The 18836-nt window shown below is 39.9% G+C and overlaps 2 protein-coding genes across 14 annotated transcripts in view; one reads left to right on the top strand and one right to left on the bottom strand.

Annotated features, from left to right (window-relative positions):
• LOC116226276 (uncharacterized) overlaps positions 1–7680 on the bottom strand; it is a 51326-nt gene extending 43646 nt beyond the window's left edge. For 4 of the 9 annotated variants that reach the window (XR_016465073.1, XR_016465074.1, XR_016465072.1 and 1 more), the window contains exons 1-2: positions 6928–7042; positions 3611–4728 (exon numbers count right to left, since the gene is read on the bottom strand). The gene's annotated coding sequence lies outside the window, so the exon portion shown is untranslated. Of the gene's footprint in view, positions 1–3610; positions 4729–6755; positions 6813–6927; positions 7043–7474 lie in introns of those variants that run through there. The other 5 variants (XM_090137285.1, XM_090137290.1, XM_090137286.1 and 2 more) reach the window with 4 other exon arrangements.
• The window catches only part of STX17 (syntaxin 17), a 34045-nt gene continuing 22569 nt past the window's right edge, over positions 7361–18836 (top strand). The window contains exons 1-3 of one of the 5 annotated variants that reach the window (XM_090137282.1): positions 7669–7768; positions 8071–8379; positions 13532–13724. In XM_090137282.1, the coding sequence (XP_089993408.1) occupies positions 13602–13724 (123 nt within the window). In that variant the 5' untranslated portion in view covers positions 7669–7768; positions 8071–8379; positions 13532–13601. Of the gene's footprint in view, positions 7502–7658; positions 7769–7954; positions 8380–13531; positions 13725–18836 lie in introns of those variants that run through there. The other 4 variants (XM_031589085.2, XM_031589084.2, XM_031589083.2 and 1 more) reach the window with 4 other exon arrangements.

The raw sequence follows: 18836 nt of genomic DNA, 5'->3' as shown, positions 1-18836 counted from the left end.
TTTTGTTGTTTGATGGATGACTATAACAGTAAGAAATCAGCATTTTAATGGCTCACCTAAATACTACACAAAGATGTAAATATTCAGTGCAATGTGCAGGAAATTAGTAGTAGCATTAGCAGTAATGGGACTTGCATGGCTAATTCTCCACATAGCTAGCTGAACATGTTTCCCAAAGTACTCATCAAGAAATACAAACTTTCAATTACATTTTTAACTAAAATAGGCTTTAGAGGCTTTCTTTCTTTCTCTGAGCTCAGTTTCAATAAGACTGAACTTCAGGGCTTCACGATGTTGCTGCTTTATTAAAAGTAAATAGAGTAAGATTCAAACATTAAAAAAGAATTTAAAAAACCACTGACAAAATACCCTCACTAGAGATCTAACTCTCTATGGATCATGTATATTCGTTTATGCAGCATCTTCGCTCCATGGTTGCAGTACTTGAGAACTTCACAGTTTCAGTGTATAAAAGACACTCCCTGTGAGGTAGGAAGTAAAAAGATAACTTTGCGATGGATTTGATATCCTTCACCTCTGCACCTTTGCACCTTTGACACTATACCATACTTCATTTCAAGAAATGCTGATGAGCACCTCTGCAGCAAAACAACCTAGCAAGGCAGAAAGAAACACGTTTGACATCTGAACCTAAGCCATTTATATTATGTCAGCATTTCAACTTGTGGTTTAGACCTACCAAGAAGGAGACATTGATGGAGTTAATTGTAAGTGACTATCTTCCTGTTCTGTGTATTTCAGAGAAAAGGGTCTGACTTCTGCCATGAGCAGCTTACACTTTTCAAGATAATACCAGCAAGCATCACTGTAAAGATTCAGGTCATACGGGGTTCCCTAGATAGAAAGAAACTGACGGATAGTAGAAGATGTGTAAGACAAAAATAAAGCAGTGCAGGACCGAATAGGGCTCTGATTCGATAAATTATATTTTATGACTTATTGAGGTAATGTTTCAGTTACATTTAAGATTGGACACCACTTGCCACACATTAGAAATGACAGTTACATTCTAGTAAGAGATGTCGTATTAACTCGACATTCCTTCTCTTCACTTCTGACTCACCCTGACTCCTTCTAGTGTGAATTTCTTTTCTGTGAGTGAAAAGACTTCTTTGTAGTATTTCACTATTTATTATGCAGCTTTCAATCATTTTCAGTGCACCTGTGTGGACAGTTTTTAAGCTACATAGACAGCCATTGAGCTAGCCAAGTAACACCTTGGGGTTACAGCAGAGAATTCCAGGAAAACTTTTCAGACACAGTTAAAAAACATACAAAAAAGGCGAAATATATCAAATGATAGGAACTATTAGGAAAACAACAGACAACAAAATAAAAAATACAACTGCAAGATAGATTGAATAAATCTGTCTTATGCACACAAAATAAATACAGTGTGCAGCTCTGTTTCTCTCATCTAAAATAAATAAAATAATAATTAAAATTAAAAAGTAATATCAAAACTGGAAAAGGCCCAAAGAAATAAACCAAAAAGGATGATAAAATGTGTATACTAATGTGTCCAGAAGGAGTGGTTGAAAAAGCCAGGACATTTCAGGCTCCCAGAATGACAACTACGGGCAGAAATGAGATCTACATGATACTGATTAGTATGGAGTGGGTAGGCTGGAATCATTTGCCAGAAAGAGCCAGGCTAGTAATGCAGAGGGTAGCATATGTGTGAAAATCCTTGTCAAAGAGCTCTGTGGCTGAAAGAACTCTATTTCATTTGCAGGGAAGACTGGGTGAACACATGAAACAGGCACGTACTGGAGTTAATGGGGAAACAAAGCACATCTGGTTCAGGATACCCGAAACGTAAAGAAAACATCAGAGGTTAGGAGAATGTTAAGGAGGAACAATTGCCTCATTCTTCCTTTCCCCTCATTATGAACTTGTGAGCACTGCTGAAGACAACACAAAGCTAGATGGCATACAAGGCACTTGTACAAAGATTAATTAAGGTCATTATATTGACTGGGAAATTCCTGATTAACTTAAGATTCTACTTGAAGACTGACACAGATTTTAAATCAAAAACAATCTAATAAACTCTTTATTGCCAGAAAAAAAGAATTCCCAGGAAATGTTTTCCAGGGAATGGTTTTAAACTGAGACAGGAGAGGTTTAGGTTAGATATTAGGAGGAAGTTTTTCACACACAGGGTGGTGACGCACTGGAACAGGTTGCCCAAGGAGGGATGCTCCATCCCTGGAGGCATTCAAGGCCAGGCTGGATGTGGTTCTGGGCAGCCTGGTCTGGTGGTTGGCAACCCTGCACATAGCAGGGCGGTTGAAACTAGATGATCATTGTGGTCCTTCTCAACCCAGGCCATTCTATGATTCTATGATTCTATGAAATGTCCCATAATCCAAACTAGCTGGGCTAAACCTCTATTCACTTCTACTCTGAGAAGGAACAACCTTCTTGGCAGAGCTAAACAATGTACTGTCCTTCTGATTATCTGGTAAGAGGGAGGAGATGAAGCAAAGAAGGCAGAGACAACTCCAGAAGTCTTAAAAGACTTCAAATCAGTCAGTGAAAAATGTGGATTTTCTACTTTTTAATTTATTCCTAAAATTCCCTGGAATTTTTATTGACCAGACCATTGTTAATGATCTGCATGTGTTAGAGAAGCAGCAGGATCAGAATTACTTTCCTAATGAAGAAAGAAAAATTTAAAAAGGTTCAAAAGCATTTTAATCAAGTCTGTTTATGAATGCAAGCCCACGATATGACACCTCTGGTCTGCAGTTAAAAGGCATTCTGAATGCCTCTCTCAAGCCTGAATAGTTTTACAGAATAAATGTTTACTAGTAAGTATGGTGGATGAATTGTAAAAATGAATGTTTGCTCAGCTGATTCAGAACCTTCTTCATTTTTTTTCTCTTTTTTTTTTTTTTTTTTTTCTTTTTTCCCTGACTATGGTTTGTATCTTCTTGCATTCAGAAATGTTGTGATCTGGACAAAGAATGAAATCCTCACCCTGCTAAATTTTACCACTGACTTGAAAGGCACTAAGATTTGATACAGAATTTCTACAGTCTTACATGAATGAACATTTATTTCACTTGCTAAAAGTGTCTTGTGTGAAAAGTCCTTTTTCAATTAGGGTGACTTGTAGGGATTTGGCTTGAGCTGATACTGACGTAGGTCAACCCTATAACAACAGACAAATGGGAGCAAAACACAGTCCTGCTAAACACTTTTTAATCAAATTGGTTCAACCTTCTCCTGCAGTAAAATAAAACTGCTTATGTGACCTTCCAAATGAAACCAAGAATATTTGACATATCACTGCTATGGCACATAATGAAAGCTGATTGCTAGTTTTAAGGGTGAGAATACCTCTGCAGATCCAGTGGCAATGAGAAAGTGTTGGGAAAAAAAGATGGGTCTTCATTAAATTGCAGTCATGTGGCAGCTTTCAGCCACAAATCTAGCAGTACTTTTTTTGAAATTGTATCTCTTTTGCTGATGCCAGTTGGTGGACTGCTGGGAAGCACAGGAGGAGCTCTGCCATTTCAGGCTCCCCAGGCAAAGCACTGTACGTGTGTGTTTCAGGAATGCCCTAGGTGTGAGCTCTCACCAGCAACCAATGCTCTTGTCAGCAGGGAAGTTCTGCTGTGGTCCAGGTGTAGTGGGTAGTTTCTGTAGCCACTAACTTTCCTGGGTGATTGTTTCTGGGGCAGCTGCTGTAAACTGTACATGGAAATCACAGTGTGAGACTTGCCAATATGCTGGAAAAGACAAAAATAACCTATGTGAGCCGGGAAGAAATGTTTCTCTCCAAATAAAAGCTGCTTTGTGCTAATAGATTTCTCTCTTCCTTTCACACTCAATTCAGCGTAATTGTTTTGACAAATATGTTAATGTACAGTAAACCTCTTCTGTTTCATTATCATTTGGGAGACCTTTCTGCAATATCATACAGGTGATTCTCAACCAAATGCGAGCTGGTTTTGAAGCAAATTACACTAAAATGCATTGTATCAGATTTCCACCAATCCCAAAACTATAACACAGCTTTAGTTAACAGTAGCTAACAGCTTCCCCTCAAATCAACACACAGGATTTTGATCATGAAGACAGTTTCAGAAAATGCTGCCACATATTCCTCAAAATACTACATCAGGAATCGCTGAAAAAGTTTGGTTTCTGTCGGGGACGTATGTTAGAAGGAGATCTCAATTTGAACCATGTTGCGCTCCTTAAAGACTGTGGGAGAGAGCAGTGTTGGCTGGAACACAGTAAAGACTGTTTTCCATGACACAATGGAAGCTTTATTATCAGCTCTTGCCAGCACAAGTCTTTTGATAGAGAAAACAGTGTATCTGTAATAACAATGCATTAAAAAGGCAACAGAATGTTGAAATGCTTTACTGGAAAAATATCTATCTTTGGGAACATAATGTAAGTATCTGGGAAGTTCTGTGTTTATTGAGTAATGCTGAAATGCCATCCCTAGAATGAGTTATCTCAGAGACTGCATATAAAGGAAAGATTGCTGAGCACAGAGTAGTAAGACTAAGTGAAGAAACCATATTAAATGAATCACTTATCTGGATCCTGCCTCTCAATTCACATATTAGAGGACTAAGAATGAATTTGTGAAGCTCTTCCTCAGCTGGATGTGCATCAGTTCTCTACTATCCTTGGAGTCTTCATGATCACTTTTTCTTCATTGATGATACAGAACTCTGATAACTGAATGAGAATACACAGTCATCAGATCTACAAGAGGCCCTTCAAAACTGACCACAGACATGCAATACAAGTTTGAGTCTGCCTGTAATTCAGCAAGTCCATCTCCATCTGCACTTGACAATTTTTCCGAGGTATCTTTTGCCATCAGAGGTAGTATTTTCCCAGACCTGAAGGTGGAACTCTTGTTCCTTTGATGATCTTTATATGATTGTCATAGCATTTTGCATTGTCATTTCTTTTCCTTGAAGAAATACAGGATTCTAGGAAGTCACTGCTTGGTTGTCTGGGAGATCACATTAACAATGGTAGCAAAACTGGACAGTCAGGTTTGAACTTTGTGAGCACAATGAGATGTGCCAGGAGCTCTTCAGACAATGCCTGTCTGAACTCACACAAAAAATCTTTCTTTTTGGAAACATCCTTGATATCCTATTCCTTCTTTTGCTACCACATACGTAGACTTTTGGTCTTCTTCTGGAGCCAAGGCATTTAAGGACAGAAAAGGCAGAGTATAATTTTGTAGTCATAACATCACCACATCAGACTGCACAGAATATCTGCCTATATATTTTGCATCAAAACTTCCACTTTGTGTCCTTAAGCTACACTATATCTTTGGGAAACAACAACAACAAGAACAAAACAAACAAACAAACAAACAATCCAATTGCATTTGATGTTCCTCTAGGTTTGTTTCAGAGGATTAGCAAAAATTTTATTCTGGGAGTTCATGTCCCATTATGTACCATAATGCCCAGGCTCCTGTCAGTGCTGTCTCACGCCAGTTACTCTCCTTCAGATTCCAAGGGTGGCTCTGAGGCCTTATTTTGAATGTCAGCCTTCAATTGGACTGTCTTAAGAAGAATTTTTTTACAAATGACATTACCATTACTCACTGTTATTACTATTTACAACAGCAGAGTAGTAACTTTGTAATTTGTAATTCTGTATTTTTGTCTAAGTCATTGCTAATAGCACCAAGCCAAGAACAAGCTTTTCCAAAAGACATCCATATGATAAAACTTCATTTACAGTCACTTGAGAGCTCCCAGTTGAATCAGGCTTTAATGCACCTGCAATGGACTACACAGACTTTGTAATCTATGCTGTATTTACGAAAACAGCATACTATTCTAACTTAGATGAAATCTTCTAAATCAACACTATTACCTTTATGAACTAAAATTATATTCAAGTGTATTTAATCAAATCTTTTCCATGAAAGTGTATTCAGCAGCATTTAATTATATGTATTTCATGACTGCACCCCAGGTCAGCACTTCCATGTTTCTTCCAGAGTACCCATATCAAACCGGTTATACTATGCCAGATCAAATTATCTTTACCATTTTTAAAATATATGAGCAGTGTAAACATTTTTAGTACTTTTTTTTTTTGTACTTTAGCACACTCCAGCTATGTTGTGAGCAACAGAACTAATTAAGGCTATGGATTCTGTGGATTTGGATCCTTTAGCCCCTAAACAATTTTAATTGCAGTAACTACAATTTCCTCTTCATGTGCCCTACAACAATCACATCTATCACTCTGGAATGATGTGTATGCAAAGTGGATGGCTGATATTTAAGTACTGAATGGCTGATCACTGCTAGGAAGAATGTGTAGAAACTGATGTTCTTGCCTGCTTTTCTCTGGCTGAGAAATGCCACTTTCCACAAAACTTAAATAAGCAGAATGACTTTCTCCAAACTACATCACAACTAGTCCAAGGGATATGGAATGACAGACAAATGGACAGATAACATAAAGCTTGTTTAGAACATAAAAATCAACTTAAACTTGTCAGTTCTCTCAGTACAATTGAGGACAGTTAAAAAACGTCCTATGCCAATAGTGGCACTGCATTCTCATTAACTGTTGCTATAGAGATATTGTCAGATAGCCAGATAGTTCAACTAACAAATAGTTATCTCTATTGAGAGGTGGCAGAATGACCAGAAGTGACAGTGGGCTGTCCTCGGATATTTGCTCTATGTAAGTGAAACCTGTGCTGCCAGTGCACCTACCTAAAAGGAGCAGCTCTGCTAGCCAGAGGTTGGAATACTGGGATAACAATTGATTGTCTGTGAAAGATACAGACAGAATTCACTTATTTTCAAATTAGAATTTTCATTAATTATTTACTTTCTGAATAATGTAAACAAAGAAGGAGTCAGCAAGAGGGGAATGGAATCTCACCGGTATGACCTGGGCTGCTGTTGTCCCATCCAAAAGAGAGCTTCGAAAATGGGGAAGGGTCTGGAGGGCAAGATGTATGAAGAACGGCTGAGGTCCCTGTGTTGGCTCGGCGCAGAGCAGAGGAGCTGAGGGGAGGCCTGATGGCGGCTGCAGCTCCTCACAGGGAGCGGAAGGGCAGCGCTGAGCTCTGCTCTGTGTGACAGCGACAGGGCCCGAGGGAACGGCATGGAGCTGTGTCAGGGGAGGGCAGTGGGGGTGAGGGAAAGGGTCTGCACCACAGGGCAGAGGGCATGGAACGGGCTGCACGGGGCTGTGGGCACGGCCCTGAGGGCTGGAGTTCATGGAGCGTCTGGACACTGATATCAGATATGTGGTCTGAGTGCTGGGTGGTGCTGTGTGGAGCCAGAATCTGGACACGCTCGCGCGCGCGTGTATGTGTGCGTGCATGTGTGTGTGCGTGCATGTGTGTGTGCATGTGTGTGTGCGCGCGTCAGGCGGGGCCCGGTCACGCACCGCCGAAGGGGAGCACAGCGCGGCGGCTGCCTACCGGCATCCCAGGCACAGCCGCCACATGGTGAGGGGCCGCGGCGGTGAGACGGCGGGAGCACCGACGGGGGAGGAGAGAGGGAGGAAGGAAGGGAAGGGAAGGGAAGGGAAGGGAAGGGAAGGGAAGGGAAGGGAAGGGAAGGGAAGGGAAGGGAAGGGAAGGGAAGGGAAGGGGCCGGAGCGGCCGCCGGGTTCCGGCGATGGCGGTCCGGCTGCTTTCGGTTTCGCTTCGCTCCCCTCAGAAGCGAGGGGAGGGCCGGGCCGGGCTGGGGCCTAAGCGCGGATCCTCTGTACGGTAGGAGCCCGCCTCGGGGCTGGGAGCACGCGGGGCGAAGGTCTGAGCCGCTCCGCTCCCGCAGCCGCGGCGTAGGCCTCGGCTGGGCTACCGTCCCTCCGCGCTGCCCGGGGCTCGTCCCGCTCGGGCGGCGCGTCCTTCCCTCCCCCCCCACGCCGGGAGTGTGGCGGGAGGCGGCCCTCCCTCGGAGGGGTGAGCGGGACGGGACGGGAGGGGACAGGCAGCGTGCGACTAAAACGGTGCGGTGTGTCGCTAAGCGCTGCGTTCCCCGAGGTTTTATAAACGGCGGTCTCCCTTGGCAGAAAGGAAGCGGAGTGGTCCACCCGCAGCCTCGATGTAGGACGTAATCCTTCTCTTGGAACCCGTTTCCCCTCCCCCACCTTGCTGTCTGTGTAAGGAGGGTGCAGGAAGCTCTGGCCTTGGTCACCTGTTGCAGCTGTAGTCTGGGAATACGGACAAGTCAGAAGTAGGGCTCTAATTGAGGGTTGAAGTATGTTCTGGCCGCATATGGTGGCTGTTAGTCCACGAGGAACTCGCTCTTCCTGTTCAGCTTTGCTCCAGAAATGCTGACGTGTTGGTCTCGTGCCTTTGGTGTCCGTCTGGATGAATAAGTGAGTGTGCTGTCCGGCCTTCTACAGCTGGCAGAGGGGTGGGAGGGCAGCCCGGGGTTTGCTGGGGTCTCCCCACATGCAGCCATGTGCCCACTGCTCTGTCTGGGTGATGTTTGCCTTGCTGGGTGATCCATGGGGTTGTGATCCGCTGGGATCTGCATGCTGTTGGGTACAGCCACCAATTCTGGTGGTTCTGCAGCAGACCTCCTGGATATTGCTCTCAGCCCCATTAGCATAGATGTGTTTTTGTGTCACTTTGTCAGTGCTTTGGGACAGGTCACAATGCTTTATTTTAGCCTGAGGTCCCTTTCACAGCCAGCAGGTAAAGATGAAGTTCAGAGCTGAAGTGCGTGGTGGCTGTAGCTCACCACAGGAGCATGTTCCTCACGAACTGCAGAGCTCAGCCTAGCGAACAGCAGTGAATGCTCACTGCCTCTCAGTTCTGGGGCCTTCCCGTTTTACTGAAGAAGTTACTGTGCATCTCTGCTTTCCAGCATCTATATTCTAACTGTTTGAATATTAACTTCTGATAAAAGGAGGAAGCTTTTTAACCTTACAACTCTTAAGAACAAGACATCTATGCTTGAGGTACTGTTTTTAGTGGCATTGATTGTTTGAAGTGTCAGAAGTGACTTTGCTTCAAATAGGACCATTATATTGCATTTCTTTGGGTAAGCAGAACTCTTCAGGTTTATTCTGCATTTTTTCCTACCAAATTTGAGTGAAGGACACTTTGCAGCTTAACATTTAATCCGTGCAACAGCATTTACTGAAATTTTTGGTATGTTACTGTACAGTGTAAGAATCTTCTCATTGACTGCAACTGTGTGACTGTGATTTCTGTGCACTGACACAGAGGAAGTTCCAGGTGACTGTCAGAATTAAACTGATACTTTCATTGTTGGGAATTATGTATGTGAAAATATATTTTCCCCCTCTACTCAGCTCTTGTGAGGTCCTATCTGGAATACTGGTTGGACAGTGATAGGACAAGAGGGAATGGTTTTAAACTGAAACAGGGGAAATTTAGGTTAGATATTTGGAGGAAGTTTTTCACACAGAGCTTGGTCTGTTCGTTGGCAACCCTACACATAGCAGAGGGATTGAAACTAGATGATCATTGTGGTCCTTTTCAATGCAGGCAATTCCATGATTCTATGAAAATCTTTTTACCCCTTACATTATCTAATTTAAATGATGAAACAAGATACTGTGTGCTGCTTGGATCTTTCCTTTTTTGAAAGAGGAAGTGAGTTACTATATAAAGACCTTGTGTGCTTTATATAGGCCTTTATTTAATAAAGATCAGACCAATGGAACATCTCAGGCTCTATTACTCTGTGAGAAGTACATTCAAACAAGAGGTCATAGACTGATCCTTTATGTAAGATACACTTAAATAATTTTGAAGATATTGGACTATTTTGAGTAGTAAGAGTCATAGGTGGTTTTCATATTAGGTGCGAACACTAAGTTAATTATCATTACATATAGTTTACTTTTAGATACTGGGGCCAGTATCTAAAAAAATGTAAATATTAATAAGGATGTAATTTCAATTTTTGATTTTAAATTACTGATGTAATGACAGAGTCTTGTCTTGGGCTTTTTTGCTCAAACTGAGCTATATTTTAGAGACTCACAGCAGTGTGTTCCAGGCCGTCAGGAGTCTGTGATGTAATGAGGAGCAGCTGTGTAGAAAAGACTTGGTGTCCTGCAGGACTTGATATTGAATGTGAGGCTCAGTGCACTGTTGAAAAGAAGGTGGGCAGTCACACTGGAGGGTGCATTAAGAATGTAGTTGGAGGACAGTAGGTTGAAGCAGTGGATCTTCCCCACTGTTCAGCACTTTTGAGACTGGCAAGGTGGTCAGGGGCTGGAACACAGTATTAAAGGAGAAACTGGGTGAGGTGAGTGTGATCAGCCTTAGGAAGAGAAGGTGAAGGAAGGGGAGATGTCACTACTGGCTGTGGGAAGGCATGAGGCATACTCTGCTTGGAGGTATGCAGCAGTAATATGAGAGACACAGAAAGTTCCATCTGAATATGAGAAAAATCTTCTTTGCTGTAAGGAAGACAGAGCACTGGCACAGGCTGCCCAGAGGGTTGTGGAGTCTCCTTCTCTGCAGATATTCAGAACTTACCTGGACACTTTCCTGTGTGACCTGCTGTAGGAAACCTGCTGTCGCATGGGGTTCAACTAGATGATCTCCAAAGATTCCTTCCAAGCTCCATGATTCCCTGAAAGGCGGTGGACACAAGCTGGTCTACTTACAATGAAGGTTTTTTGTCTTCATTGGTTTGTTGTTAATCTGAAGAATGATCAAGGACAGGAGCAGAGGGCTGGCAAGGGTACAGAGTGTCTGTCTGACAGAGCAGGGCCTCTGCAACCACATCTAGCTTGTGCTAGATGGCTTCTGAAATTCCTTTCCAGCCTATGCTATGCTGTTACTCTGAGATTACTGAAGAAACGGGTGTTCTAGCTTTGGAAATTAATTATGAGTGTTATCCTTAGGAAAACACAAACACAATAAAGTATGCAAGAAAGCTGAGTTTTCTTTGCCATTACATCTGGAACTGACATACCAGAAAACCATGTAATTTTTGACTGTATTTGAATTATATTAACTTCAAATAAAGAGGTACTACTTTCTTGCTTTTTTTTTCTTATCAATAATTTATAGCTTAGAATTTTTGTTACAAACACTGCAGTATTGTGTGAGGAAAAAAGCAGAAGACCTGAAGGGAATGTAAGGAGTTTGTCTATTTCTTTCTTAGTTTCTCACCCCTGGTTTGCAGTGTGTAGTAGGCAGCAGTGCCTTAAAGCACCTTACATACCCTGTTGTTACTGAGTTTACAGCCTGGGAATTAGAAAGGTGGAGAAAGTGACTACCCATAGCCCTGCATGTAGCTAAATACTTGGATTTAAAACCAAGCTGTATCAGGTTACCTGCTCAAGATGTATGGCCGTTAGCTACATTAACTCTCCTTCACAGTGGTCCAGTTGGTAAGTTATCTGAACTGTTGGTTTTGACTCTTGTCGATCTCTAAATACCAGTAAGAGGCAGGTACCAAATTAGGATGAATTTAACTTGTAGCAGAACAGCTGAGACCAGAATGAGTTCTGTTTTTCCGCTAGCTGACGCTGTGCAATAAGCTCAAAGAATTTGTGTCATCACTTCTTCAACATGATTCTATGTAGAAGAAAAGCATGACTTGGATACTGAATTTCTTTAAGGAACTAAGTTTTAATTAATTCTAGCTCATAAACTAGTGGATTAGCTTATAAGCTGTCAGGAAATTAAATGTGTATTCAAAGCGGAAGTACTGCGGTTTGGTGTATAATGCTTTTTATCTTTTGTTCATGGCAAGAAGAATCCAGGCTAAGCTCAAGCTGGAGTTCAGCCATGAGATACGAGTGGCTCTTTCAAGGGGGTCAGGGACCAGGCCTACTGGTTTTAGAATGATGGGAACAGTGAATCAACACGCAAGGATTTAAAGTTCTTTTCTCTTCCTGAAAGAAGTGAGGCTGCACGCTGCATGTTTATTTGAAGATTTGGACAAAGAACTATTAATATTGAATGTGTGGAGTTAGAAAGGGATTTGTAAGGCTCTTTGGTGGCATATCCCCATACAGTTTGAAGTGGGGATAATTTAGTAATGCTTGCAAAATCAACCGATGAAATAATTTTCTTCTGCGGTTCTGAAGAAGGAAAAGGTGTTTCATTGGTAATTCTACAGTGAAGTCTTACAGGTTTACTTCCTCTAACTTGTTCAACTTCTCATCTTCCTTATTGGGTGGAATGCATGAATGGGGAGAGTCTTCTTTTAGCATTCTTTATTTTTTTTTCCAGAAAATTTCAAAATTGTTTTATTTGGAGTTGTTTTAGAAAATGTGATGAATCTGGGACTCTATGTAGAATCCCAGCTTTTCTTTGCCTGAAGTTCTTTTATCTTTTCCCCTGGCCTGGTGGAAGACACTTACCACTTGGCTCCTTCAAAGGTTAAGGGAATTTGTAGGTGTCATCCCTGCCCACTGTCTGTGATTAGACATGAGAAAAACAATGTATGTTTTTCATAACACTAATATGCTTGGCTGCCTGAAAAATGATTTTTTTTAACCTATTATATTCTGCTAAGCCTTATCTGTAAACAGGAGGATTATGCTATGTCAATTATTTTAAATTAGTTTGGTTACTGAAAGAGTAAAATCAGGGAAAGCCTTCTGCTGAAGGTGCTGTTGCAGTACAAGCAATTTAAGACAACTAGGTCAGCACGTCTTTTTTGACACAGTCACAGCAAAACTTTCTACAATCAATTCAATCTGTTGTTTTTGTTAAAAAAAAGAATGTAAAGAAAGAAAATCTCATTTGAATAACCTCTGTTTATACAGTACTAAAATTACAAAATTATCTCACAGTAGTTTTTCTTGTCCTTTATGCGCATTCAGCATAATGACATTCCTTTACGCTACTCACATGCACACATATAAATGCTATTATGTACAGTTATATGCATGTTATTGCATACATATCTTATTTTAGAGAAGGGAGACTTGAAAATTAAGTTTTATGCATATGCAGAGAACAGAATTCAAGCTTCTTGTGTGCTGATTCTGCAAATATTTCAGTAACCTGTTCATACTTTCTGCGGTGTGATTCCTTGGTGACTTCAGGACAAATGCAACTTGGAATAGAAGTCTTCAGACAGAAGCTCTTACTTTTTCTAGAAAGTGAACTTCCAGAATTACTGTCTTTTCAGGATATGTGTTACAATTTTAAAGGTGTTTCAGGATATAAATTGGCAGAACTTGAGCTCAAGGAAAGCATCTAATCACAAATGTTATTTCAACAATGGCTTCCACCTATCTTTACACATCTTTATTTGCATCTACCTTAACTATTTAGCTATTTCTTGTTACAGTTAAATTTTATTTGTGAAAGGAGATCCCCAAACCCTGTAAATAAATGTGAATAATGCATTCAAATGCAAATAAAAATGCTAATAGGGTATCAATTTTTAGGTAGGTAATACTGTACTCAAACACAGTTTTGTTGGAAAAGCTGAATTACCTTATTTTGTTTTCTTTTAAAAATCTAAATGACTGTATTCTTGTGAGCCTGCAATTTTTTTTCCCTCTCTCTTTCTTTTAGGGAGTTTTACCTTGGTAAAGGTATACTGGACGAGTAGCAAGTATTACCTTCTTTGGAAGGTGCTTTTACGATGTCTGAAGATGATGAAAAAGTTAGGCTCCGTCGAATTGAACCTGCCATTCAGAAGTTCATTAAAGTGGCAATTCCAACAGATTTGGAAAGATTAAGAAAACACCAAATAAATATTGAGAAGGTTAGTGTTCACTTTTTGCTAATGTAGTTCTTTTTACAGCAGTCGCCCTGAAAGGTGATGCGTGGATTTTATCCTGTTTAAATGCTTCTGGTTGATATTAGTTCATATGTGAAAATGAAACTGAATATACTTCCGTTGAGTTAAATTCTTGTATATGCTTCAAATACTAATAAAATAAACATGCCCAGGGCAGTTGTGGCATGAAATGCCTAATGTCCTTATTATTAAACCCCCATATTCTGTAAAAAAGAGTGATTGCATCCACACTGCTGTGTTAACTCTTTAACCATCATCAGAAATTCTTGAGATAAGAGCTATTTGATGCAGCTGGAACAGTGCCAGGGACAGTTGTAGCAATTAGCTGTATAAGTGATCGGATTCAAACATCCCCTCTCTCTGCTTACTGGTTGAAAAAGAATATGTAGCCTGCGGAAACTGAGAAATTGGTTAGTCAAGAAAGGTGGTAAGAGATTCACTGAAACAAGTATTAATGTTAATAAACATCTAAAAGGAGGCAAATGAATGAGGCCAGGCTCTTCTTAGTGGTGTATAATGTTAGGACAAGGAGTAATGGCCTAAAACGCAAATGTAGGAAGTTCTGTACTAACATGCAGAAGAACTTCTTTACAGTAAGGGTGACAGAACACTGGAACAGGCTGCCCAGAGAGGTTGTGGAGTCTCCTGTGGAGATATTCAAGACTCACCTGGACTCCTAGCTGTGCGACCTGTTGGAGGGTACCTGCTTTAGCTGGGGGTTGGACTCAGTGATCTCTTGAGGTTCCTTCCAACCCCTCAATTCTGTGACACCAAATAAATAACTAAATAAATAAGGAAGAGAGTGAGTGACTTGGAAGAAGTGCTTGTTACTGTACTGTAACTTTACCAAATAGGTAATCATCTGGATGAATTTTTTTGTGCAAGATTTCTGCCTTGAGTAGCTTGAGGATGGGGAAGAGGGAAAACAAATCGTAGTATAGTTTCTGAGAATGTAGTCAGGAAATAGTGTGTTTAAGTGATAGCCATCTATTCTTATAAGAAATGCTTAGTTTAAGTGATTGTAAGTGAACAGTACGTTATTAGTAGTCATTTCTTTTGAAATGTAGTGACGTAGTTGGTACAGTCACTTATGGTTTATTTGTGGGGTGGTCTTTGGAAAGACTGCACATTTTGTTGTGCCTCTGGAAGTGTGCTGTGTTTTGGTCAAGAGGGATGATTCTGAAAAATAAAAAAAGATTGTTTGAAGATGCTCAGTAGATGCTGGTTAAACTCCACTAACCAAAGGTTACTGAAGGATTTACCCAATGCTGGGGCATGCTCAAAAGGAAACTTCTTAGCTCATTCCTAGATGAAGAATTGTAAAGAAGTACTTTGGGATGGAAGTTGACAGTGCAGAAGTGACTGACCATGAGAAGATAGAAAGAACGGAGAGGAGGAAGATCTGGTACTGCAAGGACTAGTGATGGCAGATAATAGTTGGGCTATTTTCTTGTAAGGATCCAATTACGATATGAACTGCAATATTCACAAATTGAAAAGTTTAGTAGTATGATATTTGCCTGAAGCAGTGGCTTCTTAATGAGATGAACTGTATTTTTCCAGCCTGTTGTTTACACTTTGTTGTTCATTATTTGTCTAATAAATTTTATTACTAGATGCCAGTGGATTCAGCATTTTCTTGCCTTGGAAGCAGCCACTTTGCAGCAGCCCCATTTTATTCTAGTGGCCAGAAGCTGATCTCCAGCTTCTCCCACTAAGAACAATTGCTTGAGTTCCTTTGTGCTGTAGCCGGACTACAGAGCAGTAATGATTCAGCTTGCTTTTGGGTGAGAATACTGGGGAAGCAAGGAGCATCAACTTTTAAATCCCTCAGGAGAAGCTTCTAGTATCAGTGTGTGCATATTCTGGTGCACATGGCCATAGAGCTAGTTAATGGTAAAGAATGATATGGAATAGGATGGGATTCAGAGGGTTCTTAGAGGAGAGCTTTGTAGTGTTTTTTCCCATGCAGGCTGTTTTATTCAAATAGAGACAGGTTTGATAGCTAAGTGTTGCCTTCTTTCTCTTAACCAGAAGTTTCCCAGCTGCCTTTGGAAGCAGCATAAAGAGGGATCTCTTGTTGCACAGAGGCAGAGTTTTTTAGGTAAAAAAAAACAAACAAAAAACCCCCACACCCTCACTTATTTACCATCCATAAACTCCCTACCGAGGGGCTTCCTATGGCTTTGAATGCTGTAATGAGAAACAGAGCAGTGATTAGTGTGAGGGATGGTGTTGGGAGCTGCCACATTTAGCAACAGCACCTATCTGATGAGGAGGAGTGAGCAGCTACTTGTTGATGCTACTGGAAATCTCTTAGGTATTTAAACGAGGAATAATTATGCTGTATCTAGCCAGATAGAGTTACCATGGTGTCAGGAAAGGGGTGAAATATATTCCACTTAATTCAGCCTTGTGTTGATCAGCTGGCATTTTTACTGGCCCAGCAACTCAAATGAGTTAAGCATTCCTATTCTGCAGACAGAAGGGGAATCTTTATAAGGATGGCTTTCTGTGTCTAGAAGAAAATTCAGAAAATAGTAGCACTAGGGACGAAATGAGGTTTTAGATTAGTTGTGATTTAACACTTTGTTTGAAGCACTGCCAGAGAAGCTCATTCTTAGCCACAGTTTAATTACAGGAAATAGAAGCCAGTGTTCTTGTGATGGCATTGGTTGGCCTCATTAAAATACCATGCTTTATTGAGTAGTGTATATTTTAATGTAAAAATCTGATGCAATCTAAAAGTATTTGGGGCATTTCTTGAGTTTATTTAGATTACTGACTGAACAGATCATTCATGCTGACATAATTAATTTAAGAAATTTGCATATCAGAACAATTCTTAAATATTTGTAAACTAATCTTAAAATTAAGTGCATTTCCTCAGAACATTTCTTTTATGGAAGCCAAAAGTTAGAGCAACATTTAGTATAGATTTGTCTTTCTTCAGACTAATATTAATAAAAAAATTCTGCATCTCTAGACAGTGCAAATCTTGGCAGATTTGATATTTGAGTTATTAGTAAATGGAATTATTAGAAACAAGTAACTACTGATAAAACTTCTAAATAAACACTTGGCAGCTGTGTCAGGAGCAATTCAGCAGTGCTGACAAATTCAGAACTCTGTATTGATTAGAAATATAACATAAACATTTATGAGAAGTAATACATCCAAGTATAAAACTAGTCTCTGAATGCCTTATTCTTTGAAAAGTCCACACTTAGGGTAATGTTCTTAAAATTTGAAAGTTTCTTTATTTTTTAAACACTTACCAAGTTGTAAGAACTATTACTATTCCAAACTTCACATTTTTGACAGCTTTACGAGAGTGCATCAAACCTGCATTTGAAATCTTTTCCTCAAGTTAGTTTTAGGTTATTAGGACTCCAGCAATAGTTTAGTTGAAATACTTCCATAGTGATTTACACTTGTATATCTTTTATATGCATTTTAGTCATGATGAGTGTGTTACAGTATTTCTGCACGCTGTCGACATCAGCAGCTTAAGTAGTTTTCTCAAAAATATTTTTTTGTAAATTTAACTTTCAGTCATGCAAACCAAATATCCCTGGGGGTAAAAGGATAATTTTGTGGAATCTAGTCTTGTTTATTTTACAGGCTACTTTTAAGCAAAAATTACTAATTATGTCAAATTGCTTAGAGCAGCAACATTATTTACTTATGATGAAGCCAATATCTCTAACCTCATTTCATGAATATTGATTTAAACCTGAGGTTCCAGAGATAGTCCAAACAATTAATCTACTAAATCACTGTTTGAAGAAACTATAAAATCAATATATAATGAAATGTGACCTTGAGTACACCTTTCCAGGGGAAGTGTATACCATAAATCCACCATCATAGTATTGCTTTTCAAAGATGACAGTAAAACACCATTTTGAGTCCAGTGTTTCATATGTGAGTTCCTGAAGACTTAAAAATTAAGGAATTGGTAATCTATGCTTGTGGGTTTTTAAAATTATTTTCCTTTTTTTTTTTTTTTTTTTTTTTACCTTAAGATTTCTTGTTTTCTTTCACTCTGAAACAGGGAATAAAATGCATCCTTACTTCAGATTTGTTCATTCCTGTCAGGTGAAGGAAAGATGGGGGTTTTAGCATGCTATCCTGAACTTTGCTGGGGAGGATTAACAGTCCCTAAGGAAAAAAAACAAAAAAAAGAATTAGTGTAAACCATAGCAATCTTTTCTCTGTTGCACTCAATTAAAGTAGTTTGTGAAACACTTGTTCTCTTTGACATGAGCCTGCTGACATGGTGAGAAGATGGATGAAGGACAGGTGACACAAAATGAGGAGCACAGAAATCTGAGTCTTAACTGCTGTCTTCATCCCAATGTATACATTTTCCTAAGACTTCTATTATTCAAACTGACATTAATTAAGATTTAGCCTGCTACTAAAATGAATGCAGAAGGCATTCTGAGAAGTTTTCAGTTTTTTCCATGTCTAGTAAATATTTTCTGAAAGAAATGGAATGGATTCAAAACATAAACGTGAAAGTCTTTTTAAGACAGTCTTAGAAAGAGAAAAAGGCAAGCAGGCAAAGAGACTGAGTGTCTAGGAATAACCTTATGTTTTGTATTTCTGATGTGGAGTGTGACTGTTTGGCTGTAGCACAAATTAAATATGTGAGTATTCTGTAGGCATTTTTGATTTGTGGACCTCAGTTTTATGTGTATTTCTTAATGCTAAATAGAGGTAGTATCTGTGTTCAAAGTTTGCTGTGTCTTGTCCTTGAGCCAAACAAGATGAACATTGGGCAGTAGTATGGTCTACTTTCTGATGGGTGACAAAGGTAGGTCAATGAGGAAGAGTTCTCTGACAACACGAATGTCATTGCTCTGGATGTATTCAGTCATGATGTTGTTTGAGGCCATACATTTGCTGGGCATTTCTAGAAATGGTGATAAGCAAGAAGGGTTTTTTAAGGAATTATTTTTCTTCTCAATTGGAAAACTTTTTTTATATTGAGAATGTGAACATTATAATGCAGTCAGTTGAAACTGAAAAAATTATATTTTCCCAAACCCTTCTTGTTTCACCTTCAGA

Source organism: Phasianus colchicus, chromosome 3 (assembly GCF_987193195.1).
Source record: "Phasianus colchicus chromosome 3, bPhaCol1.hap1.1, whole genome shotgun sequence".
Lineage (NCBI taxonomy): Eukaryota > Metazoa > Chordata > Aves > Galliformes > Phasianidae > Phasianus > Phasianus colchicus.
The sequence above is the reverse complement of the archived record's forward strand: the minus strand, read 5'-3'. Positions and strand labels throughout refer to the sequence as shown.